Here is a 27,386-nt window from a genome sequence, read left to right on the forward strand (position 1 = left end):
CAGGTTAGCCAGTCAGTCAAATAAAACTCTTGCCAAATATGGCTTAAAGTAAAGGTAAAGGTACCCCTGCCCGTACGGGCCAGTCTTGCCAGACTCTGGGGTTGTGCGCCCATCTCTATAGGCCGGGGGCCAGCGCTGTCCGGAGACACTTCCGGATCACGTGGCCAGCGTGACAAAGCCGCATCTGGCGAGCCAGAGCCGCACACGGAAACGCCGTTTACCTTCCCACTAGAAAGCGGTCCCTATTTATCTACTTGCACCCGAGGGTGCTTTCGAACTGCTAGGTTGGCAGGCGCTAGGACTGAGCAACGGGAGCGCACCCCGCCGCGGGGATTCGAACCGCCGACCTTTCGATCGGCAAGCCCTAGGCGCTGAGGCTTTTACCCACAGCGCCACCCGCGTCCCTTAACCTGCCACCAAATGGATAATGCCCATTCCAGTGACATAGAAATGTGTCTTTGAAGAATGATGGGATTGCTGCCCCAAATGACAGCCCTGTGTTAACATCTCCACTTCTCCCTCCAGGATGTGCAAGGTTAAGGTACCCCTGACCATTAGGTCCAGTCGTGGACAACTCGGGAGTTGCTGTGCTCATCTCCCTTTACTGGCCGAGGGAGCTAGCGTTTGTCCACAGAAAGCCAGGGTCATGTGGCCAGCATGACTAAGCGGCTTCTGGCGAACCAGAGCAGCACACAGAAACGCCGTTTACCTTCCCGCCGGAGTGGTACCTATTTATCTACTTGCACTTGACGTGCTTTCGAACTGCTAGGTTGGCAGAAGCAGGGACCGAGCAATGGGAGCTCACCCCGTCGCTGGGATTCGAAGCACCAACCTTCTGATCGGCAAGCCCTAGGCTCTGTGGTTTAGACCACAGCGCCACCCGTGTCCCTGATGTGCAAGGCAGCTTACCCTATTTCCTGATTTCATTACTCTGTGCATTTGCTTGCTTGCTTGCTTGCTTGCTTGCTTGCTTTAACAATCTAAAGGCCACCTTTCTGTTAAAGCTCCCTCCGCAGTCAGTGGAAGAGTCCAACAGAACAATTTATAATTAACAAACCAGCATCACGTACCAATTAAAGGTGTACACCAGCAATAAGAAACCAGAGCAAAGCAAGTAAAAATGCAGACTAAAATCCCAGGAGAATAAAAACATCCCAGGGTGACAGCCAGTGTTAGTCCTACTCTGAGCAGACCCAGTGAAATTAATGGGTATGATTAACTTTATGACCATTGACTTCAGTGGGTCTACTCTGCATAGTGTCCTTGTGGACCACACTGCACAGCTCGGACACTGTTGCTGACCAGAGGTAGACTTCCCTACTTCTTCCCCATTTTGCTGGCTTCCTGCCACTGATGGAGCCAGGGCAAGTCACAGCATAATGGTGTTAGGTCCAAGGTAACTTGTAGGTCACACTGCAGTGGGGGGGGGGCACTCACAATGGGGCTGGTTTTTCCCCCCAGCAGCAACCCCCTGGGATTTTTCAAATCATGCACTTCTGTTCCACAGCTCCCTGTTGAACACCCCCTGCAGAATTTTGCTCCTGTGCAGTACGTTGAATGGCCTTTTTGCTACTACACTGTGCTAGCTCTCGCAGTAGATTAGCCCTGGAACTAGACATCCTTTAGTGTGTTATATATTACATCAATCGTTCCTTTGGGTTACGTGGCATGAAAGGAGAGCAGCAGATGAGCACATTTATCAGGGGCGATGGTGAAATCATTAGCTATCTGCTCCATGCTGCCTGGTTTTGATCATGTAAGTTTGGTTTAAATGTCAATGCTCGGCGCACAATAAGTTTCACGTTCGGTTTGTGTATAAGGTGATTAATTTGCTCTGAGCGGGGAGTTGCGTGAATTATTTCAGGCAGGGAGCATTCTTGAGTCACCTCCTGCATCTTGGGGAGCAGTTATATAAATTTACCTTTTGGATTTATAGGTTTCTGCTCCATCTGCTCTGTGTTTGACTTCTTTACAGGGCCTCCGCTGCTTCCAACAAACGACTTTGAGTGGGATACTCTTGCTGCTTCCAACCCATGCAGCGGGTGCAACAGGCTTGCATTTATTTTCCTGAGCCATTACTGACTGTAATATCCAAATATGTGGGAGTTTTTTTTGGGGGGATATACATATAAAACAGCGATTTCAAACATTAAAATACAGAGTTCTTTTGAACTCTTAGACCTCCTTTCTTCCCTCCATGGGTTCCATCTTTAAGTTTAAATTTACTGCATCTTTTACCCTTATCTAGCTATTATATAACTGTAATTACCATTAAAACAATTCCACATTACGAGTTTCTTTACATCCCTGCCAATGATTTTAACTGTTTACAGTGGTCTTTTAAGTAAATTACAAATTTACTCCAGTATTTAGAAAATACTTGATCTTCCTGGTTTCGGATTTTCCCCGTCAGTTTTGCCATTTCTGCATATTCCATCAGTTTCATCTGTCATTCTTCTTTTGTTCCTTCCACTCTGGGCTAGCAGCATTCTCCTGCCTATCCAAATGTGTTTTAGAACAGAACATTAAGCATAGACTTCTTGCTTTGAGTTGCTAGCAGGAAAATATAATGTTGATCCAAAAGGGACTGTACTATACATTGCCACCCCCCCACCGGTGAATCTCCATGGTGGGGGGTAAGCATATATTTTGTGATGTTAGCAGAGTGGTGCAGATCTCCAAGCCACCCCTAAAGTTCTTCATTGGAAGCAAAGATAGGCACAGTTTTGCAAGTCATCCAGACTTGGGTTGATTTAGACTCCTGGCCAAAATGTTCTGGACTCCTAGTCATAGATTCCAAGTCTTAGTGGACCTTCTCCAGAATCTTCCCCAGTACGTTCAACGATTACGATACGCCAGGCAGATCTTCTCTGAGAACATTAAGCAGAGTTAACACAACTGAAGGGCTCTGGAGATGGTGTTGTGTGAGGAAGGGTTTTATCTTCCATGCAAAAAGTAGTCTAGGAAGCATCCATTAGGATTTGACACGCTTTTGAAAATTTGAGAATTGGTACATCAGCTTTAGATAAAACGGCATTAGAGAAGTAGGATTCAGCAGTAGGTATGATTAGGTAAAGGTAAAGGGACCCCTGACCATTAGGTCCAGTCGTGACCGACTCTGGGGTTGCGGCGCTCATCTCGCTTTATTGGCCGAGGGAGCCGGCTTGCAGCTTCCGGGTCATGTGGCCAGCATGACTAAGCCGCTTCTGGAGAACCAGAGCAGCACACGGAAACGCCGTTTACCTTCCTGCTGGAGCGGTACCTATTTATCTACTTTCACTTTGATGTGCTTTCGAACTGCTAGGTTGGCAGGAGCAGGGACCGAGCAACGGGAGCTCACCCCGTCACGGGGATTCGAACCGCCGACCTTCTGATTGGCAAGTCCTAGGCTCTGTGGCTTAACCCACAGCGCCACCCGTGTCCCTGTGGGTCTGATTACTGACAGTATTAAGTGTTGGTTTTCAAAGAAGAAAGATGGATCTACTGCTTTCAGAAGAGCTTGCATCTAGAAACCATATAGAAGGCGGACTCATGCAAATTTTTGTGTTCCCTCCCTACACCAACCCCAGCTGGGAGCACAACCCCTGGACGGCATGTTCAGTTTCCTGTGGAGGTGGAATCCAGAGGAGGAGTTTCGTGTGTGTGGAGGAGACCATGCATGGAGAGATATTACAAGTAGAGGAGTGGAAATGCATGTATGCTCCCAAACCCAGGGTCATGCAAGCTTGCAACCTGTACGATTGCCCTAAATGGATCGCTTTGGAATGGTCACAGGTAAGCTCACAAAGAATTTAACCCTTCATTTTTTAAAAACAAAAACCTGATTTCCCCCCCAAATATGCGAAAACACTGTGTTGTTGTTGTTGTTTAGTCGTTTAGTCGTGTCTGACTCTTTGTGACCCCGTGGACCAGAGCACACCAGGCCCTCCTGTCTTCCACTGCCTCCCGCAGTTTGGTCAAACTCATGCTGGTAGCTTCAAGAACATTGTCCAACCATCTCGTCCTCTGTCATCCCCTTCTCCTTGTGCCCTCCATCTTTCCCAACATCAGGGTCTTTTCTAGGGAGTCTTCTCTTCTCATGAGGTGGCCAAAGTATTGGCGCCTCAGCTTCAGGATCTGTCCTTCTAGTGAGCACTCAGGGCTGATTTCCTTAAGAATGGATAGGTTTGATCTTCTTGCAGTCCATGGGACTCTCAAGAAAACACTGTAGGGGGAAATAACTGGTGTCCTTGCACTAATGGAACATGTTGCTTAGAACTGCGTTGCACACAAGCCACAGTTTCTTGGGTTGGCAGCATTACTTTCCCCCTAGGGCTCTTGCTGTTGCAGCAGCAGTGCCAACTGCGTCTCTGCCCTAGATGAATTGCATCATCCACAGTACCCCAGACCTAGTGTCATTTGTCATTGGGTGGGTGGATAGGTGTGGAATCCCAGCTGCCATCAAATCTGGCTGAGAATATTCAGCAAAATGGCTTTTCCCCCGCCAGAAGGGACAGAAAAAATATATAAGGGGGAGGGGAGCATCTTCTCAATCTAGATTGGCCTCTGTGAGGCAAGGAGGAGCCCAGACCAGTCCCAGATGGTAAAGCAGAGCAGATGGGAGCTGGTGATGATGATAGTTCACTTGGGCTATGAGCTAAGGGAACACTTGTTTATTTTTTGAGGCTGTTTTGGACCTGGTCCATGGCCATATTAGGGAATGAAAAGGAAAATATTGAAGATGGACCAACAATGGTAGCTTTTTTTCTTTATTAAACTGTAAGTTATCTCACACTTACGTATGTATCCCGAAATGGCATTAGCAAGGCCAAGTTATATGATTTATTGGATCCTCCTCGTTGCTGCTGTTTCAGAGAATAATAAGGACTGATTTGGGTTAATTTGTTTCATATGCCTGTTTTCGTCCATACTCTGCCTTTGTTATAAGCTGCGGTGATTTGCAAGCCGCTCTGAGAATGGAGTTTTAGACTTCAAGGCAGTATATAGCTTTTAAAGTAAATAATAATAATAAAATATAAACTATGTCTGCACATGTACTTCCGTTTCATGTATTAATCAGCTAACGGCAGATGATGATAATTTGGGGGTGTTAGTTTTGTTGGTTACTGCATTGTGTTTTTGTATTGTGATCCTCAGATGAAGGGCGGTGGAGAAATTTAATATATAATAAATAACACAATAATAATTTGACTGAACATCCTTGAATCGGTTGACAGCTCTGGGGTTTTGCTTTTGTGTTGCTCTGTAGTGCACCGTGACGTGTGGGCGAGGGTTACGGTACCGAGTGGTGCTGTGCATTGATCACCGTGGACAGCACACAGGCGGCTGCAATCCTCAGCTCAAGCTACACATAAAAGAAGAATGTATCGTGCCGGTCCCCTGTTACAAGCCCAAAGGTAACTCTCATATACCTGCCTAAAGATACAGAGGGTTGTATCCAGTGTAGCAATAGAATCACTTCGTAGTATGCTTGCTTCTCTGGCAAAATGTTGTGCGCCAGCAGAACACCGTTGCACAAGAGAATGCACCAGCCGGTTGGTGGTGATTTTCTTGCACAACGGATTGTGCAACCTGTTGTGCGATGTGTTTTGGCTAGCACAACTGTTGCATTGAATTCCTCTGTTTTGCTGCTCTAAACCTCACTCAACACAAGCCCTTTCGCTAGCAGACAGATAACGTTGAATACAGTGGTGCCCTGCAAGACGAATGCCTCGCAAGATGGAAAACCTGCTAGACGAAAGGGTTTTCCGTTTTGGAGGCACTTCACAAGACGAATTTCCCTATGGGCTTGCTTCGCAAGACGAAAACGTCTTGCGAGTCTCGCCATTTCCCCCCCCCCCGCTTTCCCCCCCTTTTTCAAGGCCGCTAAGCCGTTAATAGCCTTTTAGGAGCTAAGTCGCTAAGCCTTTAATAGCCGCTAAGCCGCTAAATCGCTAATAGCGCTAATCCGCTTAGCTGCTAATGGGGTTGCTTCACAAGACGAAAAAACTGCTAGACGACGAGAATCGCGGAACGGATTCTTTTCGTCTTGCGAGGCACCACTGTACAGCCAATGGAAGGAGAGCAGTTCTGGTAGAATAACTTCCTTTGCTAGTGGAAGGGAACCTTCCATCAGAGGAAATGAACCTTTGGACCCAACCCATGGACAACTGAAGAACCACATAAGTACTTGGATATGTAATTTTGGGTATAATATATTTCCTGCTTCTTACTCATTTCCTTCCTTCCTTCTTTCCTTCCTCCCCCCCCCCCCCCAATTGTTTCATTTTAATGTGTTTTTATTGCATATTTACACATCCATGTAAGTCTCCTTGCAACTTTCCTGTGTGTGGAGCCATTCAGAAATGGAGTAAATCTAACCTGATGACTCACACACTCCTCATTTCCTGCTCATCTGCACACAGTATTCGCACGCCACACTTATCATGCACTGCATTCAGAAACTCAGAGGCCTAATCCAGACAAGCCAAGGGATTCATAGCTGTCACTAGGCTGCACCTCCTTGCTGCGTCTCCCAGTAACGCCTAGCGAAAAGGAGACATGTAGCTGCAACATGTAGACCCTCAGCCTCCCTACTGCTGGTGGTATAGTTTGTTGCCAGCCTCTTCTGGAGGTGGGGAACTGCAGACCATAGAAACTGCATGCCACACATCTTCATTCCCTAGATGTTACACAAGGAAGCTGCAGGGAGGAGATGCAGGTCACTTTCCCACCAACAGCACAGAGCCCTATATCTCCCTAGCCCTGGTATGCTTCTTTATTTCTGGCGTTGGGATGTTAATTAAAACCTCAGCATCTCAGCCAAGGATAAAGGGCCTCTCATTTCAATACACCTAAACCAGGGGTCTGCAACCCGCGGCTCCGGAGCCGCATGTGGCTCTTTTACACCTTTGCCGCGGCTCCAGGGCGGATACTAGCGAGGGGAGGAGGCGCATTGTGCGCCTCGACACTCCCCACTGTGGTGGGCGCTGTGCTGGCTGTGACTTCGCATGGGGGCGGTGTGTGCGTTAGTCACGCACCGTCCCAACGTCACCTTCCCGCCCGCCTGCCCGCTACATTGTAAGGGGCATGTACGCTGGTCACTGCATTGAAAGGGGGCATGTACGCTGGTCACTGTTTTGAAGGGGAGTGAAGAACACACACACACAAAAAAAGGTAACTTGTTAATTTAACGTTTATTTCTATGAGGAGGAGTAATTCTGAGGGGTCAAACAAAGAAATAATAAAAAAGTGACAAAAAAGTTATTTTTATAATGACGAGTTTTGCGGCTCCCAGGTTTTTTTTTCCGGAAACGGGTCCAAGTGGCTCTTTTTGTCTTAAAGGTTGCAGACCCCTGACCTAAACCATAGCTCTCATTGCAAATAGCGTTCAATATTTCAAAGACTGCACCCTGTATTTTGCTCAGTTGTTTTTTTTTTGTTTGTGGTGCAGATTTTGTCTGATTTGGAGGTAACCTTGTGAAAGCACGTTTTTCTTCTGTAAATCGACTTGCTTTGTGCTTTTACTTGATACCATGCAGCCTAGGTTGTCTCTCTGTGACCAGATTATATTAATTTGGCCTTGACTGTGCAAGTGTGTGTGTGTGTGTGTGTGTGTGTGTGTGTGTAGATGGGGAGAGAATTATTAGCTGAAGTAAAATGTTCCTAGCAACCTCTTCCAGAAGCTGGAGGACAAACTCGAGAGTTGGCAAAGTTATGAGGCTGTAGTAATCAGCACTAAGTAGGGTGTGTGCCTGTTTTTTTCTTTCTTCACTTATGATGTAATTTAAAACAGTGGGGTGAACAAATCTATAGTGTAACAAAACAGGGAGAAATAATTTCAATGTTTTGCTTAGCAGTTAATGGATTTTTCAACAGTGGTCCATTTCACACATAAGACTAAGCCAAACGATTGCTTAGCACAAATGAGAAAACATGTGGGTTCCCAAAGCAAAAATTACAGCCCCTGCACTCCTCCCCTCTAATAAACATTGGTTATAGCTGCAGTGAGATAAACCGTGAGCCTGGGTTTGGATGTAAGGGTAAGCGAAGCCATGGCTTAACCCCTGGGCAGTGTGGCAGCAGCAGGAGTAGAGAAGGAATTTGGTGGCTGTGCTCTGGGAACTCAAACAGCTGCTTGTTTGTGCTAACCCATGGTTTGGCTTAGTGTTGGGTTCAAACCAAATCAATATTTAAATAAGATCAAAGAAATAAAAGCACTTCTCCTCAGTGTGTAGAATTTAGAAAACACTTTAGAAATTCCTGTAGGTATAAACCACTGAGCCTATTGGGCTTGCTGATCGGAAGGTCGGCAGTTTGAATCCCCACGACAGGGTGAGCTCCCATTGCTCTGTCCCAGCTCCTGCCAACCTAGCAGTTCGAAAGCACACCAGTGCAAGTAGATAAATAGGTACCACTGCGGGGGGAAGGTAACCAGCATTTCCATGCGCTCTGGCTTCCATCACAGTGTTCCATTGTGCCAGAAGCGGTTTAGTCATGCTAGCCACATGACCCAGAAAGCTGTCTGTTACTCCTTTTTGTTTCTTAGTATTTTACTGATTTGTTCAGAAGTGCAAACATAAGAAAAAGAAAGAAAATGAAGAATCAACGATATAAACCATAGAATGATGTTTTTCGCTGGTGTTTTTCTCCCCCTTGCTGAACCCTACCTACTCTCTCTTGTCTCACAACTAATGGTGTTTTCCTTTTTTGTCCTGAAGAGGGCTCTGGTTCCTGAGTGCACAGTCCCAGGTTGTTCAAAACAACGAGGTTCCTGGTTCAAACCCAGGAGTTGCTGAAATGAGATAGATAAATAAATAGCCCATGCTTTGTGCATTTTCCTCTTCCAGAGAAACACCCCGTTGAAGCAAGACTCCCCTGGTTCAAGCAAGCGCACGAAATGGAGGAGACCAGAGCAGTCTCCGAAGAACCGACGTAAGTTTGCCATGCCTCTCTCTTTCCTTCTGTCTCACTCGCTCTCTTTCTCTTTAAGGCAGAGAAGAGGCCGCTGATTCATTTCCCCGACTGTTTGTAAAGACTGGCCTCCCTTGCCAAGTCATCTGGCGTTTGGATTTTCCTGGGCTGGGTCTGTCTTTGCAAGTCAGTTCTCAGATTCTTCCAAACAGTTCTCCTTGAGTGACGCAAAAGCAGCGGGAGCCAAGAAAGTATTTAAATTATATGTTTCGGAAGTGCTATCAAGGTTTCCCAGCTATACAAATTCCTGTCCTCCAGAAGGCACTTGCTTGGGAGAGTTGAGTTCCAAAACGGCTCTCCTGATGGCAACCAGAAATTTTTGCAAGCAGTGGGGATGCAGCCAAGAAGAAGGGCATTCGTACCCAACATCTGTGTTCATAGGGCAATCCTCGGTGGTCCAAGTTTTCTCTTTTTGGTTCTTCCCTGAATAGATCTAGGGCATCTCAGTTAGAATTGCAGGAACAAGAAACAATGTTCAGGTCTTGAGTGAGTTTGCCCAGAGTAGAGGTGTTTTGACCCATTTGGCCGCTCCAGGGGAGGTTGAATGTAACCATGGTTATACCTGCCTTGGGGCTTTTCCAGACTGTTGCTATTTTTGAGTGGGATTCAGTCACTTACTCGCAAATTCAGGTCGTCAGATTGGGAGGTCTTGCACAACAAACTCACTTCCCAAAGAAGAAGAGTTTGGATTTGATATCCCTCCTTTCACTCCTTTTAAGGAGTCTCAAAGCGGCTAACATTCTCCTTTCCCTTCCTCCCCCACAACAAACACTCTGTGAGGTGAGTGGGGCTGAGAGACTTCAAAGAAGTGTGACTGGCCCAAGGTCACCCAGCAGCTGCATGTGGAGGAGCGGAGACGCGAACCCGGTTCCCCAGATTACGAGTCTACCGCTCTTAACCACTACACCACACTGGCTCTCCAAAACATCACAAGTAGTGAAAGTGATGGGGAAATGTATTAGAAAGCACTGGACAACAATTGCTTAGATGCAACATCATCTACCCTTGCCTGCAAACAAATCGGAATGAATGTTTGCTGAACAGGTCATCTGGAAGCACCATTAGTTACTTCTAGACTGGTTTACTCCAATATGCTTGACCTAGAGCTGCCTTTTCAAGAGTCTTTGGAAGTCCCATTGGTCCAGAATGCTTTTTCCTTTATTTGGATGGAGGATAGTGAGTGCATGTAGCCTAGCGTACAAAGGTCCTTCCAAGGACCACACTTCTGTATTCTCGAACTCTTTCTCTTTTTCTCGTTGACGCGAGCCACTTGGGACAACAGTAATTGCTTGGAAAGACGGGAAATACATTAAATAAATAAACAATGCCTGAGCAAAGAGGCATCTCCATTGCCTTCAATTCAGGGGACTGCACTGGGTGCATCTCCCATTCACACCACCAGATTGGGACCCTTTTGCATCTATGGGATTGTACTTCACCGCGATGAATGGAAAAGATGCCCTTGCAAACATGCACATCGGAGATTTCTGTCTGCAAGAAATCACTGGCTTGGAAAAACTGACTGTATGAGATTTTTAGGCACGCCCTTGTAGCATACTGCATTCCTACCAAATTATGTTATTGTTGTTTAGTCATTTAGTTGTGTCCGACTCTTTGTGACCCCATGGACCAGAGCACGCCAGGCACTCCTGTCTTCCACTGCCTCCCGCAGTTTGGTCAAACTCATGCTGGTAGCTTCGAGAACACTGTCCAACCATTTCGTCCTCTGCCATCCCCTTCTCCTTGTGCCCTCCATCTTTCCCAACATCAGGGTCTTTTCCAGGGAGTCTTCTCTCCTCATGAGGTGGCCAAAGTATTGGAGCCTCAGCTTCACGATTTGTCCTTCCAGTGAGCACTCAGGGCTAATTTCCTTAAGAATGGATGTGTTTGATCTTCTTGCAGTCCGCAGGACTCTCAAGAGTCTCCTCCAGCACCATAATTCAAAAGCATCAATTCTTTGATGATCAGCCTTCTTTATGGTCCAGCTCTCACTTCCAGACATCACTACAAAATTATATTCTGCATTAAAAATAAAATATGGAACTGCCAGAAAATTCAAATGAGATGAATATTCTTCCTCTGAGCATTTAAGTGAAGTCAGCATTCTTTCTGCACGTTTCAGAGCCCTGTAACCAAGTGGTGTCAGATGGATGAAGCTAGATGGCCCCTGCGTTTTTTCTTTGTTTGTCCTGTTTGATCTTGGCAAGTGTGTTTATATTGGTGGACACCAACCTGACTCAAACCCGAAACTGCCTCCTGAGCTGGTGTTACAGATCCTGCACATTTATACTGCCATGCTGCCTCCTGTTAAGAAACAGACCAGTATGAAGTCACTGAGTTGGAATTCCCTTGCAGATCTCAATAGAAACTGGGAGTGACCTGCTCACTACAGAAAGGAATTGTCCCTCTTTAGGGCTGAGCCAAAATCAGACACACACCAGTTTGCCACCCCATTTGTGGCAAATGATTTATTGGGGATGCCAAATGCTTTGAAAGGGGCTTGCCATTGGCAGTGATGGCAGTTTCTCTTTTTTGATAGAGTTCTCAGCGACTGGTGACTATCATTGCCTTACTCCCCAAAGCCCCTGGAATTATTAAGGATGTTGGAGAAGTCCAATGGCAACAGAAAATGAGGCGTAAATTGCTGCAGTTTGTGTAGTCAGGAGCAGAAATCACTCAAGCAAATATGATCAGCGAATATGTTCAGTCTCTTAAAAAAAAGTCCACAAACGATATGTAATTCATGATTTTTTTAAAAACGGTGTTTCGACATTTCCATTACATTGGAAGGAAAATGAGTTACGTCGACCGTTACATATGTAGCTTATGTTAAATAGCATACAACAAGACAAATGATGTAGCATTTCGGCAGAAACCGATCTGCAGCTGCATGTAAACACTGCTAATGGACGGTTAGAATGGACAGAAATAGCATACTACCTTCTTATGTCCCTAGGAATTTTGCCTTGTCTCGAGCCCTTATAATAACTGAGATTAAATGCTCCTTCCCCTTTAGAGTGCATTAATCTTTGCCTTTTGCAATTGACATGCAGCTCACAGTCCACTTGCAGATCCAGACACAGTGAGGCATGTGGGGGTGCATGGAAGGCAAACAAAAACAGGAGATATGTGTTGGGTCCAAATTAGGCCACAATTTTATTGATTAAAGACAAAACATGTTTGGTGTGGCCATTGGGCATGTATTGGCTGATGAATAGATGGTGTTTGCCAAGTTTAGGTGTTCCCTGTGGTGTAGATAGCATCCAGGGAACCCCCAGTTGATCACTGGCAGGGGGCACTGTAGTCCCTGATCTGGGTATCTGGACAGGAAGTTCTGCCCTCTGAGATCCCTTAAGGGGATCCACCTATGGAATGGGATGGGAGAGGCCCCTTCCTCTACCCATTCCCACTGACGGTCCAGCCCAATGCCTCTTCCATCACAAAGTTGTGGTGATTGATATGAGGTAGGCAAAGAAAACAAAACCACAGACCCAGCCAATCCGTTTGCAAGGAAAATTCCTTGCTGGACGTGAAAACAGCGACCAATAAATATCCATAGACAGGGCTGTCACCGTCCCTCTGGACAGCCCTCGAACCATAGCAGCATAGGGAAAGTGGGGAATGCCAGCGTGAACATGTGGCTTAAGACCAGGTTTGCAGTTTCCCCTGGTAAATTTCAGCCCCTTCTTTAAGAATGGCTATATCCTTCAATGGGACACAGGTGGCGCTGTGGGTTAAACCACTGAGCCTAGGACTTGCAGATCAGAAGGTTGGCGGTTCTTTAACAATGGCTATATCCTTTAGCGGGACGCAGTTGGCGCTGTGGGTTAAACCACAGAGCCTAGGACTTGCCAATCAGAAGGTCAGCAGTTTGAATCCCCGCGGCGGGGTGAGCTCCCGTTGTTTGGTCCCAGCTCCTGCCAACCTAGCAGTTTGAAAGCACATCAAAGTGAAAGTAGATAAATAGGTACCGCTCTGGCGGGAAGGTAAACGGCATTTCCATGCGCTGCTCTGGTTCACCAGAAGCGGCTTTGTCATGCTGGCCACATGACCCGGAAGCTGTATGCCGGCTCCCTCGGCCAATAAAGCGAGATGAGCGCCGCAACCCCAGAGTCGGCCACGACTGGACCTAATGGTCAGGGGTCCCTTTACCTTTACCTATATCCTTCAACAAAAGCCACAACGTGAAAATCTTAGTCCCTAGTTCATTGCTTTCATTTTATTTTAACTGCCCATTGTGCCTTCACACCTTAGCTTGAGTTCAGAACAAGTAAGGGAAATGTGAACACAGCTGTGTGTCAAAAACCCGCAAATTGAGATGTACCAAGACAACATCTGGAAGAGAAATACTTTTGCCCTTGTGGTCGTGTGTGTGTGTGTGTGTGTGTGTGTGTAGAAAAACGTGTTGAATTATGCATAATGGTGGTTCTAAAGTTTTTTGGGTTTTTTAATGTATATTACAAAAATGGTGTGTGTGTGTGTGTGTGTGTGTGTGTGTGTGTGTGTGTGTTTAAAAAAAGACTGTTTGGAACACTAAGCCAAGAAAAATGGAGGTATAACCTTTCTAGTTCTTTCTGGTGGAATGTGATGATAGTTGATACCCATCATTATTGTAAATGTGTTTCCCTGGAGCCTTCTTTATTTACAGGGGGATTTTCAATAAGCCTTCCAAAAAAAGATTCCACATCCTTTTTCTTTTAATAATCTTAAAAGAAATAAGAGAGCTTTACAACTTTTTTTCCCTTCTTAATCATAACTTTGAGAAACAGGCCAAGCTTAGAAGCTGATAGCTTTGTGAGGAGGTAGGGCTGGGTTGGAGTTATTACATTGGGGCTATTCGGACGCATTGTATGTACAAATACACCCCATACAGATTTACTGAAATCATTCTTGGTGGTCTCCTTCATCCTCCAACAGGAGAATTTCACTACACATCAGTTGCCCGTATGTGGTAAAATGGCACTTGTCACGGTCCTCCCCAGGTTTTTCGGAGAAAATATTTGAGAATTTGTTTATTTCCAGTATATATAGACTGCATTTACATAACAATCAGTAAAATAATCTGTGAATCGAAATATTACTTTGATTCTTCACTCCCTCCCTCTTGAAAAAGAGGGCCATTTTGCAGAAGGTTCTCCAAATGTTCTCTACCATTTTTGCCTGACAGTGCCCTTGGGTGATGCTAGGTTTGGGGCATTGTGGGGAAAACAAAATGGCTGCCAGACTGTCAATTCTGCTGCTGCTATTGCAGCAGCAAAAGGACAAACAAGCAAAAACCTCAGGAAAAAAGAAAGAAGCGGTGCCATTGCCAGAGCTGACAGGAAGCCCTGCCTCCAAGAAACTGTTCTAGAATTTACTCTCCCACCAGGAAATAGTTGGCAGAACTTTATTCCCAGTTTTTGTGTGGGGGAAAAAAATTGAAGTAGTGTTTTGAGGGGGCCATTTTCACCCAACTTTACATTTCATCCTACAAAATGCAGATACCAACTTCAAAAAATCACATGATTTGATTTAGCCAATGGCAACCCTAGGTTGCTTGTTCCACAGGTTTGCTTGTTGTTGTGTTAAAATAAATAAATAGAACTTGCAGTTGGGGCTCTATGAAATCCCAGACACTAAATATGCAACAGGAAAACCTCAATTACAATATAGACCTGCTGTGTCGAGGAAAAAATGCTTAGAATTCTCTGACTGTAAATGAATTTGTTCTGTGGTTCAGACTTTCAAACAAAAATGCAAAGCTTCAAAGGAATTCATCATACATTATTTTTGGACCCTCTTATGCGTTCCGCCAGCCTTGTATACGGAGTGAATTCTGAACTGCTGGTGTACTGCTGTCAACACATTTTCTCTCTCCTCAAGCTTTGTCAAATATTTGCGTTGGTTTAGGCATTGCGGTGCACTGCTTAATGACAAAAAGCTAAGAGAATATTATTCTTGGTTTAGATAAGCAATGGTTCAGAAATTCTCTTTGTCCTGTCCATTTGTCTCCTTTCTCTTCTCTTGGTCTTACCTCCTTTCTGCATCCCAAGTGGTTGATATTGGGCCCTGGTGGCCAGGATTCCCAAGCTCTTTCTTTAACCTACGTCCTTTCTGTGTGGACGTAGGGAAAGGATGCAGGGCTCTGAACAAGCATGGGCATCCTTGCGTTGCCTGGAAATCTCTAAGTACCACGCCCCTGAATCAGTATAATACCTAGCAAGGGTGGTTGTGTACAACAGCACCTACCTATATGTAAACATATGCTGCAGTTTGGTAAGAATCCTTACATCTAGCACAGGGTTTGGGAACCTTGTCTAGCTGGTGTGATCCTTATCTCACCAGCCCTGGAGAGCTAAATTTGACAGTTGACTGCCCATCTGCCAGTCATCTGGTGTCATAGTGATGTCAGGTTACACTGCACTTCGAAGCCCCAGTTATTGGGACTTCAAAGTGCAGCTCAGGGCTGTTTGAAAGCCCTTTTGCAAACAGCCCTCTCTGCTCTTAGATCCTCTGAAAACCTGAAGCTTAAAGAGCAGTGCACAGCTGTTTGCAAAAGGGCTTTCAAATAGCCCCACACTGGCCTTTGGCTGCAAGTGCCTATTTCTAGCAGGAGAACAGGAACACATAGCCAAACTGAGGATTGATCTCTCCATGCGCCAGCTGATGAACAGAGGGTTCAGTTGTGCTGACTGCTTGGGGTCTGTTTCACAAGTGCATTCGCCACAGGAAATGCATTGGCTAAGCAGCCACCAGCAGGATTGACCTTTGCTCTTCCAGCCATCAGCTGATGTCACCTAGTGATGTCAGCTCATTGACAGGGGTTACGCTTTGGAGGAAATGGCCTTGTAGGCCCATATTGAACCGCTGGCAAAGATACGCCCATAGGCCCAAAGTTCCTCACCCCTGTTCTAGCACCTGCAGCTGTTTGTGGAATTAGCCTTGCAGGATAGGGTTTGTCTGTCCAAACAGGTGGTCTGTACAGGCAGTTTTGTCAGGCAGTCTTCTGTTTGTGAGCCTAGGAACTGAATATAGAACTCTTTGTCTTCTCTCCCCTCCCTCCCTCCCCCCGCCCCATCACTTACTTATTACATATCTATACCTCATTTCTGCCATGAAGCTCAAGGATGAAGACAATATGGTGTCCCATCCAGGCTGTGGACAGAATCTGGGCTGCTTAGCTTCAGCAAGGTTGTAGCATCATGTACCATGTCCTACAAACCTTGTGAAAACTTTAGGCAAGGGCTGGCTGTTTGGTGGGTGCCTGTTCTGAGAACCTCACCAGCAACGTTCCTCCACCTCTCTATGGCAGAAAACAAATTGTGCATCAGTGCCTGTGGGTGGAATCCATCAAACCCTGTCACTGCACAACTTCCATCCATTCACAGAACACTCGTGCAATGTGAATGTCATTGAAAGGAATGATGGATGGAGTCCTCTTGTAAATAACGTTCACATTTATCTAAACCTGTGGCAGTCTGCATATTTGGGATGTCTTCCCAGCCATTGCGAGATAACCGCAATGTGTGTTTGTGTGCATTAACTGCGTTTAGCTGGGATAATTCTCTCCTCTTTTGATATATAATCAGAATTTTGTCAAAGACTTTTGAGACCTTCACATTGATGGAAGAAACAGTAGGTACTCGATTACTTTTGAAATTTCAACAAGCAAGGTACATAGGTTCCCTTCTCAGCTTTGCAAATGTGCCTGCAACAATTACTTTTGATCTTACATATATGTGTACATGCAAGGAATTCAAGGGATGTCTTACTGAACTTTCAGATCAGGAATCTTAATGGCAAAGCTAGACATTAAAGGGAGGCACAAAATGCCCAACTCCATGTTTGCCTTGTAACACTAATGTGTGACCATTTATAAAACATTAGAATTTTAATATTCATTTATATTTATTGGTACAGCATTTATACCCTGCCCTTTAGCCAAAAAAGGATATCCAAGTGGTACTCACACACACCCAGTTCTGAGGTTGCTTCTGTCCTCAGGCTCACAATCTAATAAGGAAAAATGGATGAGAGGGAGGAGGGAAAAGCAAGCTCAAACCCAAGTTCTTTAATGCCCCATCCACACTATGAAATTAAAGCAGTATCATGCCTCTTTAAATACATGTGGCTTCCCCCAGGGTGTAGAGTGACGAGAATCTGTGGCAGTTTTCCATGTCCACTGGCAGAAGAAAACTGAATCTCTTTTGTCATTGATTCAGATAAATAAAGGGAAATGTTTCATAGTTCCATTATTATTGTCCCGATTTCTTACGCTGTGGTTTCATTGCAGGTTTATCCCCGAGCCATGGTCCCCTTGCAGCGCTTCTTGCGGCCGTGGTGTTCAGACGCGTGATGTGAAGTGCCGTATTTATCTCGCATTTACTCAGACGGAGGTGGAGCTGCCGGACGAAGAGTGCGAAGACACCAAACCGGTGACTCAGCGCAGTTGCCACTTGGAGTCATGCGACGGTGACCCTGTCCCATTTGTCCCGGAACCTCCACCTTCGGAAGATGCTGCGGACGTTGTCTATGGCTGGGAATACATTGGCTTCACTCCCTGCTCTGCTACATGTACTGGAGGTATTATTGTCTGTCTATGAATGTCAAAAAGATCTTTTTCAAACGTTACAAACAATTCTGCAGGTTGCAAGAAGGGCAAAGCGTGACGAACCAGTTCTCCATGAATGTAACACTTTCTGTGGAACAACCCCTGTTCCCCCTGTCCCTCGATGTATAGAAATCTGGAGCATTGCTCAGTGGTAGAGCACATGCTTTTGCATGAAGGAGGTTCCAGGTTCAATCTCAGCATCTGCAGGTAGGACTGGGGGAAAGACCCTTGTCTGGAATTCTGGAGAGCCAGTGTCAACAACATTGAGCTAGATACATCAATGGTCTTATTCATACTGGGGCAGAGTCTTAGGTGTTCCAGAAAAGCACTGTAGCTTGGAGGTAGAGCACCTGTTTTGCATGCGGAAGATGCCAGGTTCAGTCCATGGGAGGTTCAGCAGGTGGCAATGTGGGACTAGGCCTTTTCAGCAGTGCCCCTTTTGTGTGGAATGCTCTCCCCAAGGAAGCATGTCTGGCACAGTTTTGAACTCAAGGCAAGTCGTTTTATTATAGTCAGTGACCAGGATCGAAACAAAAAACACCAATTACAAAATTTAAAAGCTCAAGGCAAAGTAAAACAATATAAATTCACATATGGCGCTGTGGGTTAAATCACAGAGCCTAGGACTTGTCGATCAGAAGGTCGGCGGTTCGAATCCCCGTGCCGAGGTGAGCTCCCGTTGCTCAGTCCCTGCTCCTGCCAACCTAGCAGTTCGAAAGCATGTCAAAGTGCAAGTAGATAAATAGGTACTACTCCGGCGGGAAGGTAAACGGCGTTTCCATGCAGTGCTCTGGTTCACCAGAAGTGACTTGGTCATGCTGGCCACATGACCCGGAAGCTGTATGCCAGCTCCCTCGGCCAATAAAGTGAGATGAGCGCCGCAACCCCAGAGTCGGCAACTTGTCAGGGGTCCCTTTACCTTTTAAGGTAAAAAAGGTAAAGGACCCCTGGACGGTTAAGTTCAGCCAAAGGCAACTATGGAGTTGTGGTTCTTATCTCGCTTTCAGGCCAAGGGAGCTGGTGTTTATCCACAGATAGCTTTCCGAGTCATGTGGCCAGCATGACTAAATCGCTTCTGGCACAACGGGACACTGACAGAAGCCAGAGCACACTGAAATGCCATTTACTGTCCCACCACTGCGTTACCTATTTATCTACTTGCACTGGTGTGCTTTCGAACTGCTAGGTTGGCAGGAGCTGGAACAGAGCAACGGGAGCTCACCCCATCGCGGGGATTCAAACCACCGACCTTCTAATTGGCAAGCCCAAGAGGCTCAGTGGTTTAGACCACAGCGCCACCTGCATCCCTCTGGGTGGTCATTTATCTGTCAGAAAGGAAACCTTTCTGACATAGGAGTGTCCATCGATCAATATGTTGTACTAACCCTGGGTGCTAGTCATTGTACATCGTATTGTAATAGCTGCTGCACAAAATTTGGCCACCTTGTGTGTTATATCAGGATTGTTATCTAGGAGCAACCCTTTTGGTGCATCAGGCAAAGACTTATTTTCTCCTTGGGCTTTCTTTGGCCCTTAATTCAAAGAGTGGCAATGTGGTGTTTTTTTTGTCCTGCCTTAAAACAATAATCATTATTGGATGTTCTTAAGTCACTGTGTAAATAATAATACCAATAATATTCCTGACATCCCCATGTAGAGGTGGGAAGGATTCCTTTCTGAGACCCTGAAGAGCCACTGACTCATAGGCAGAGTGAGCCAATGAACTGACTCTATAAGGCAACCCCCCAAGTGAATTTCAAAAGTAGTTTACTATATTGACCTGAAGATGTGCTGTTTCCAAAATAAAAAGCAAGAAAACAATCCACGGGTGGTGGTGCAAAGCCCATAAGCAACTATGACTTCCAGCCTCATTTCATGGATGTTTTAAAGAACCAGGAATTTAAATTAACAGACAGTTAAGTAGGTGAAAGGAAAAGACAGGTGTGCTTGAAAAAAATCAATTTGAATTTTGTGTATATGTTATTGTTCGGTTGGAGTGTGGGGCTGATAACGCCAAGGTTGCAGGTTTGACCCCTGTATGGAACAGCTGCATATTCCTTGCACTGCAAGGAGTTGATCCTCGGTGTCCCTGTCAACTCTACAATTCTATGATTCTGGTTAATGTTGACATTTACCAGTAATTATTGTGGTTGTGCAAGGACCAGCTGGAAATGATATATAGTGTATGTGATACAAGGCTTGGTTTTGGGCCTTACAGTCATTGTGTGACAAGTGCAAATGATGGAAGTGAGGATGACATTATATGCTGGATGGTAAGCCCAATTTTTTATTAATTGGGAAACTGGAGTGTTATGTTAATAATGTTCATATTTTTAAGAGGACCTATGGCAGGCTTCTTCAGCCTCGGCCCTCCAGATGTTTTGAGACTACACTTCTCATCATCCCTGACCACTGGTCCTGCTAGCTAGGGATCATGGGAGTTGTAGGCCAAAAACATCTGGAGGGTTGAGGTTGAGGAAGCCTGATCTATGGCCATGCACAAAGGGAAGCTCTCTAAACAGATGCCACCAAAGAAAACTCTCTGGAATCAAAAATAGTTTGGCATGCCACTTGGAGTACAGCTTTTGCAATCGGTGTGTTTCAACAGTAGCATTTTTGTTTATGTGAGATAATACGCTAGGTTTCTAGGTGGATGTTGTAAAGCCATACAAGATTAGCTGTTATGGCATATCCTACTGGCTATCAACCATAGATCGTATTTTGATAGAGTTTTAAATCCTTGCATGCATACATTAAAAATACATATTAAGCTCACCTAGACCTTAATTTCATTTATCCTCATTTAGTGTTCGGTCAGGGATTACGCTCTCCAAAATTGGTTTTCTGTGTATGTATCTGTGTGCCATGTGTGTGTTGAAACACACTTGAAGAAAACTAAAAACAAGCAGAAAAGCAACCCTCGGTCCTCTGAGAAAATGTGTAATGGAGTGAAATGCTCAGGCCAAAAAGGAGTCAGGCCAGCAGTTTATCTAATCCAGCACTGACCTTCTAGAGGCTCTCTAGGGACTCGGCATTCTTTACTCAGCTTCACTACCTGAGGTTCCATTAACCGGAGATACCTGGGGATTGACCCCTATAGATGCAAAACATGCACAGTGCCCCTGAGCTACAGCTCTTTGAAATATATGATCGGCTTGCTCCGATGATCATGCTAAGTGCGTTTTGCTGTTTTCGAGAAGCGTTGCTGCAGTATTGATGGCACAACATCAAGTGTGGTTGATTTGTTAATGAAGGACAAGGCATCCCTGCCAAAATCTCTTTCCCAAATTGCGGCTTGGGTTGTTCCCTTCGTATGCCATGGGTAATGTCCAGTTCTGACATAATACAATTTTGAATGATTGGGGACAGATGGAAGTGGTTGAGATCCCATTATAAAAATCACTTGTCACTCATATCTAGGAACAAAAACCCTCGCCCATGCTCTAACCAATTACGGAAAGTCATAAAACACACACTACTAACCTGCCCAGGGTGGGGGGTGGACATATTCCAGCCCTGAGTTTTTCCACGGAGTCAGCTAAAAATAAAAACAGGCCTTTTTAGTAACCAACAGAGTGTTGAGAAAAGCCTTCATGATGAATTAGGAGAAGAGGTATTTATGGCAGTAATTGTCTAGCTGTTGTACAGGTTTTTTTTGTTTTTTTTAAAAAAAGGAATAAAACTCGGGTTTTAATATGTCCTACCTACACAAATAACAAGGCTCTGGATTTTTATTAGGAAATGCAGTGAAAGTACAAAGGTGCTTGGAACCTTGCAAATCTTTTAACAAAAGAGAAATATTAAGCTGTCTTGAAATCAGATTTGTAGCCCCTCTGAAGCCTCTAGGGGAACATGCATTGAGAAGCAAGGAAACAGGTTCCCTGAACTATGACCATTTTCGGTCTTGCGTATCACATTAGAAACCCCCCACTCCCCACCTTTCCTCATAGTACCAGTGAAACCTCAGTACCAAAATGAACTTCAGCGCATTTCATTCAGTATGACAGTGGTAATGACTTCTTGTTTTATTGGGCTGTACATAGATGAGATTTCCAAGGCAACTTTACAGCCTGTGGAACGAACTGTGCCCCTTGGTTCTCTGGCAGGGCTTTGTATATAATAAGATGAGGTTCACATCTCCAGATACTGTTCGAAACGTTCAGGTCAACAGACTCGCAACTCAAGGCCATGTCAGATATTTCTGATGACAGGGCTGTGCTCTAATCGCAGAGAAAGCCAAAAATGAGGGACTCTTGTTTTAGGACGTGGCCTTATTGGTTTGTCTAGCTTGGCGTTGCCTCAGTGATTCAGGGTTTCAGTTTAAAGGTGGGCAGTTGCGGTTTAATTATAATATTATATTGACTGGATGCCCTCAGCGGAAGGATGGAAGAATTCTGGATTGGAGTTATTGTATATTGGCAGAAGTACCAGCATGTTGAGAGATGGAGCGAGATTACAGAGGGGAATTGCGGATGTCTGCTTGGGGCTAATGGCGTCTCTTTGCTTGGGATGTGGCAAATTATGGCTTCTGTGAGCAGAAACTGAAAATGGAATTGCTGGACTGTGGAAAACCTTAAGAGAAAACATTTCATACAGAACTAAGAAGGCGAAAGTTGAACAGACCAGTGGTTGTGAAAGTAAATGAATATTATCTGATTAGCATTGGAATGGCTTATTGATTAATTAAGAAATGCAATGTGATATTAGATGATCAGCACTTCGCGAAATTCAGATAATGGGAAGTCACCCAAAGATATAAAATTTGGCGTTTATATTTGGGGGTTTTTCAATTGTAATTTGGAATGTTTTAATATGGTTTGTATTGGATTATTAAATTGGAAAACTTAATAAATATTATATTTTTAAAAAGTTGGGCAGTTGTTTCCATCCATATCTGGAGATGCCAGGGATCTAAGGTGGACACTGGACTCTAGATCCTGTTTGTGGCATATGCAGAAGACAGCTCTGGTTCGTTTGACCCTTTAATTAGTTCTCTTTTTTTACCTCCTATAAAAACTGCGCAAGACACTCTCTGTTTAAAGAACAAATAACTTTCTACTTCGTGTCCTTGCAGTTGCAGATTAAATATACAATGCAGATAGATGTTTCTGAAGTTTCTAAAACATCTTACGTAGATTAAACTGCTGCAGAACTAACTAACTTGTAACTAGCCTTTATTGGCGTAAGTTAAAACAGTAAAATCATACAAAGTCATCCAAATACATTGATAATCCAAACACATGCAATATATAAAAGACTAGATAACAACCATTGAATAAATCACACAACTTTAGATTTAGCTTTAAAGTCCTTGAACTGGAGATTAGCTACCTCTGATTTAGATTGTGGCTGGAGAGAATGTGCTTTATATCTGTAACTTTTTCTTACTGTTCAAGATACGTTGCTCATGTGTAATATATCTCATTTATATATATATATCAATCTAGGGACTCAGGAAGCCATTGCAGTGTGCCTACATGAGCAGACAAAGCAAACTGTCAATGACAGCCTGTGCGACAGCTCAGCAAGACCCCCAGCAATGAGCCGTGTTTGCAATACGAGGCTTTGCCCCCCAAGGTAGGACTCTGCATTCTGCAAACCTGTATTTTTTATTACTGATATTTTATTAGAAGAAATTCATTTATTAAAAAGTGGTGAAAAGAAAGAAAAGGAAAAACATGAATTAAAAGAAAAATGCTACGTTACATTTCCATACATATAGAAATGTGTATAGTCTTATTATCCTAATACAGTCGTACTTTGGTTGTCGAACGGAATCCATTCTGGAAGTCCGTTCGACTTCCGAAAACATTTGACAGCCAAGGCGCAGCTTCCGATTGGCTGCAGGAACTTCCTGCAGCCAATCAGAAGCCGCGTCGGATGTTCGGCTTCCAAAGAACGTTCACAAACCAGAACACTCACTTCCAGGTTTGTGGCGTCCGGGAGCCAAAGCGTTCGAGTTGCAAGGCGTTCGGGAGCTGTACTGTACTAATTTCTTTATCAATAGCCTCATATATTCTGTATAAAGTTGCTCCAAATATCATTACGTTTACCTGAAGAAAGTCTGCGTCCATAAGTGATCCGTTCGTATGTTGGCAATCTTGTAATGGAAATCTGTCTTAATGCCTGCTTTCAGATAGATCTGTCTGGGTTAGCAAAATGAGCCCCCGTTGTGATGGGACCATGGGCTTGCTTTCTGAAGAAAATGTCAACAGGCTCTTTCCCTCTACAGTGAAAATGGCAAAGACGGCTTCTTGAGACAGAGATCAGGCAGGCCCCTCCCCTTATGCCCTGGGAACAGACTCGACCAAGTGGAGTCCTCAGCCTGGTCCACTCCCTGGTTCTGGCCCCCAGGAGCCCAAACGCTGCTGCTGATTGGCTCCTGGGGATGCAGGTGTCCTCATCTCCTGGCTGCAGTGTGCCCAACACACCACGGCTGTACAGGAGGATAACTGCTCCCCATCTCCAATGCTCTTGCTGCCTGCAAAAGGTAGCTCAGGAGACACCCCCCCCCCTCCATGTCAGGGCTGAATACTTCTAGGGGAGGTGTGGTTAAAGCACACCATGTAGATCAACCATTTGGATGGAAGACCCCCAGTGGAGCTTCTATGCAACCACTGGCCACAGAAAGGATCATGCTGAAATGTTATTTTGTTTCTTTGTTTAGTCGTTTAGTCGTGTCTGACTCTTTGTGACCCCATGGACCAGAGCACGCCAGGCACTCCTGTCTTTCACTGCCTCCTGCAGTTTGGTCAAACTCATGCTGGTAGCTTCGAGAACCACAACCATCTCATCCTCTGTCGTCCCCTTCTCCTTGTGCTCTCAGTCTTTCCCAACATCAGGGTCTTTTCCAGGGAGTCTTCTATTCTCATGAGGTGGCCAAAGTATTGGAGCCTCAGCTTCAGGATCTGTCCTTCCAGTGAGCACTCAGGGCTGATTTCCTTAAGAATGGATAGGTTTGATCTTCTTGCAGTCCATGGGACTCTCAAGAGTCTCCTCCAGCACCATAATTCAAAAGCATCAATTTTTCAGGGATCAGCCTTCTTTATGGTCTAGCTCTCACTTCCATACATCACTACTGGGAAAACCATGGCTTTTACTATACGGACCTTTGTTGGCAAGGTGATGTCACTGCTTTTTAAGATGCTGTCTAGGTTTGTCATGTTATTAGTTAAGACCAACCCAGCTGCCTTTGGCCCTCTCTCACCTAGTCCCAGGCTGCGGAAGAGAGAAGGGAAGCAAGGCTATGCCAGTGCTTCTGCTGAGAGACCAGCACACATACAGTCACCTAGTGCCCGCCATGCTGTCAGGGCTATCTGACCTGTTTCCAGCCCAGACGGCTGTTAAAAGGGCAGTAGCTTTAAGAAGCAGTGTCTGAGCTTGCATGCTTTCCTCTTCCCTCCCCATCCCTTTTTCCTTGTGTGTTGTGTCTTCTACATGGTGAGCCTGCGGGTGTGGACTGTCTTACAGTGATCTTTCTCAGCCGAAGCCTTTTCTGATAGTGGGATAAAAGAGAACATAAAGTGTTAAGTCATTGAATAAAAGTGTTGTGTGTAATGGAGGGTCAGAGAGAGAGAGAGCAACCATTTATGAAACTTCAGTGGAATCCAGTATCAAAGCAACCGCTTCTGCCTCATCATTCCTAGCATTGCTTACTCAGTCTGCCCTTTGGATAATCTCTCGGAACAGGTGGCAGGTGCGTCCCTGGAGGCAGTGCTCTGCCACTTGTGGTGTTGGCATCCAGACAAGAGAGGTGCGTTGCCAGCAACCTGGAGGATCAGTTGTTGGGCCCGAAAACTGCAAAGACAAAAAGCCCCACTCTTTGCAAGCCTGCAACCAGATTGACTGCCCCCCAGTTTGGCACGTTGAAGAATGGCAACAGGTATGACGGGGTTGCTAAACAAACAGAGGCTTGAGGCAGGGATAGAGAGCTCAGGGTCCTCCAGATGTTGCTGAGCACGAGCTCTCATCGGCCTCAGCCAGTATGGCCAATGGCCAGGGATGGTGGGAGTTGTCCAAATACATCCGGAGGGAGACATGTTCCGCTTTCCCTGACTTAGAGTAACCTCTCAGCGGAGCTCATGCTCAATTTTTAATTCACGGGCTGCTGACAGTGTACTGTTTCTGGAACAGAAGTGTATTCATTCCTCGCTTTTTCAGCACATGATCTTTCTAGATGAAATGAATTATGTGGATTTCAGAGGCCTTCCTGGGTGAAAGCCACAGTCATTAGGCCAGTTTCGCATAAACAACGGATGAAACGGTCAACCTGTTGCTGGGCTGTACTGATTCAGTCCAAGATACAGGATCACATAACTTGAGTGCTTAAAAAAAGAAAAATGCCTTCATCTTAATACTCTGAAAGAACAGGCCTGTAGCTTGCAGGACTTGGATCCAACTTCTTCAAAGGGCCAAGTGTCCACAGCAGTCAACAGTTTAGATCACTGTAAAGCGCTGTTTGTGGGGCTACCCTTGAAGGCAGTCCAGACACTGAAGGTCAGGCAGTATGTAATTGCTGAAATGCTGAATGGCAAATCAAAACAGAGTTATAAAACTGCTGGGCTCAGGGGTAACCCATGAAGCGCGGTCCAGGACCAGTCCAGAATCCGAAGGTTCCCCTGGGAGTCAGTCCGACAGGGCTGAGGCAGGACACAAGGCAGGAAACCAGGCAAGGACAGGCGCAGGATCTAGGAAACAGCAATGTTGCTCCTGCAACCTGGGGTGGGGTCCGACAGCCTTTTATCTTTGTTGGGGTAGCAGCCAGTCCTGATCGCCCAGCGACTCACCTCCCTGTTTTGCCTGAAGGCGAGCACTCCTCCTGCGAGTACTCTCCTTCTCTCAGAGCTTAGTCTCTGCAGCTCGGGAGACGTCGGTGGGTGACTAGACCCAGGGGCCGCCTCAGCCTCTCCTGACCAAACCGGTAGTGAAGCAGGTGTAAGTGATGGCCCAGCTGAAGGCAACAAAGTAACCCCCACATCTGGAGCCAGGGCAGGCTCAGGCCCCTGACTCGGCCCAGCTGGTGTTTGTTGCAGGGGAACCTGTGCAGACTGGGACTCTTCAGGATCAAGCCCCAGACTTGGTTCAGATGATGCCTGAGGCAAAGGATCCGGTGCAGACCGAGACTCCTCTGATTCCAAGTCTGAGCCCGAGTCCCAGGCCATCACAAAAACATCCATTCATCCATTTCATTTATATCCCACTTTTCTGCAAAGGCACCAAAAGCACTTTTCCCATTGCCAGAAACTGGTTCTGGGTGTCTATACACAATGAAGCCCAATTCAAGGTCCTAATGCTGACTTACACAGTTTCTTTGGAACACCTGAAAGACACTTTGTTTGACAAATTGTATTTTGTAATGTATTATTGGAGTGATCCATATCCCAATCTCCTTTGTTGCTGTTGCATTTGTTGTTGTCGTTACCTGTAAGGAAAAGACGATCAGTAAGAAGTTTTTAAAATGAAGAGGAAGGTTCTGTGCACAGGCCTAATTTCTGTTAGTCTCCTTCCGCTTAGTGTTCCCACACGTGTGGAGGAGGAACCCAGAATCGCAAAGTGACTTGCCAGCAGTTGTTGATGGATGGGAGCTTTCTGAAACTCGCTGACGAGAGGTGCCACGAATCCAGATTGTCCACTCAGAAACCCTGCGCAAAAACGGACTGCCCTCCACAGCTGACTGTGGGAGAATGGTCTAAGGTGAGTATCTTTAAATAAGAGTGTGCCTATATCTGCTTTTCTTCACCAGCCCTCTCCATTCAAGGTTGGATCTCTACTAGATGCCTTTCGATGCACCCCTGTCTCAGTTAACATGAACAGCCCTCCTGTAGGCTGCAAGTGCACAAAAGTT

General features: G+C 45.5%; 1 protein-coding gene across 2 annotated transcripts in view; it reads left to right on the forward strand.

Moving 5' to 3' along the window:
• The window catches only part of ADAMTSL3 (ADAMTS like 3), a 271,063-nt gene that overhangs the window by 190,956 nt on the left and 52,721 nt on the right, over nt 1-27,386 (forward strand). For both annotated transcript variants that reach the window (XR_013390636.1, XM_077918855.1), the window contains exons 12-18: nt 3,570-3,774; nt 5,249-5,396; nt 8,829-8,913; nt 17,225-17,514; nt 22,990-23,119; nt 25,232-25,424; nt 27,056-27,235. Coding sequence is in view for 1 of the 2 variants with exons in the window: in XM_077918855.1 (XP_077774981.1) it covers nt 3,570-3,774; nt 5,249-5,396; nt 8,829-8,913; nt 17,225-17,514; nt 22,990-23,119; nt 25,232-25,424; nt 27,056-27,235 (1,231 nt within the window). In the remaining variant the exon portion in view is untranslated. The remainder of the gene's footprint in view (nt 1-3,569; nt 3,775-5,248; nt 5,397-8,828; nt 8,914-17,224; nt 17,515-22,989; nt 23,120-25,231; nt 25,425-27,055; nt 27,236-27,386) is intronic.

Source organism: Podarcis muralis, chromosome 14 (genome assembly GCF_964188315.1).
Source record: "Podarcis muralis chromosome 14, rPodMur119.hap1.1, whole genome shotgun sequence".
Classification (NCBI taxonomy): Eukaryota; Metazoa; Chordata; class Lepidosauria; order Squamata; family Lacertidae; genus Podarcis; species Podarcis muralis.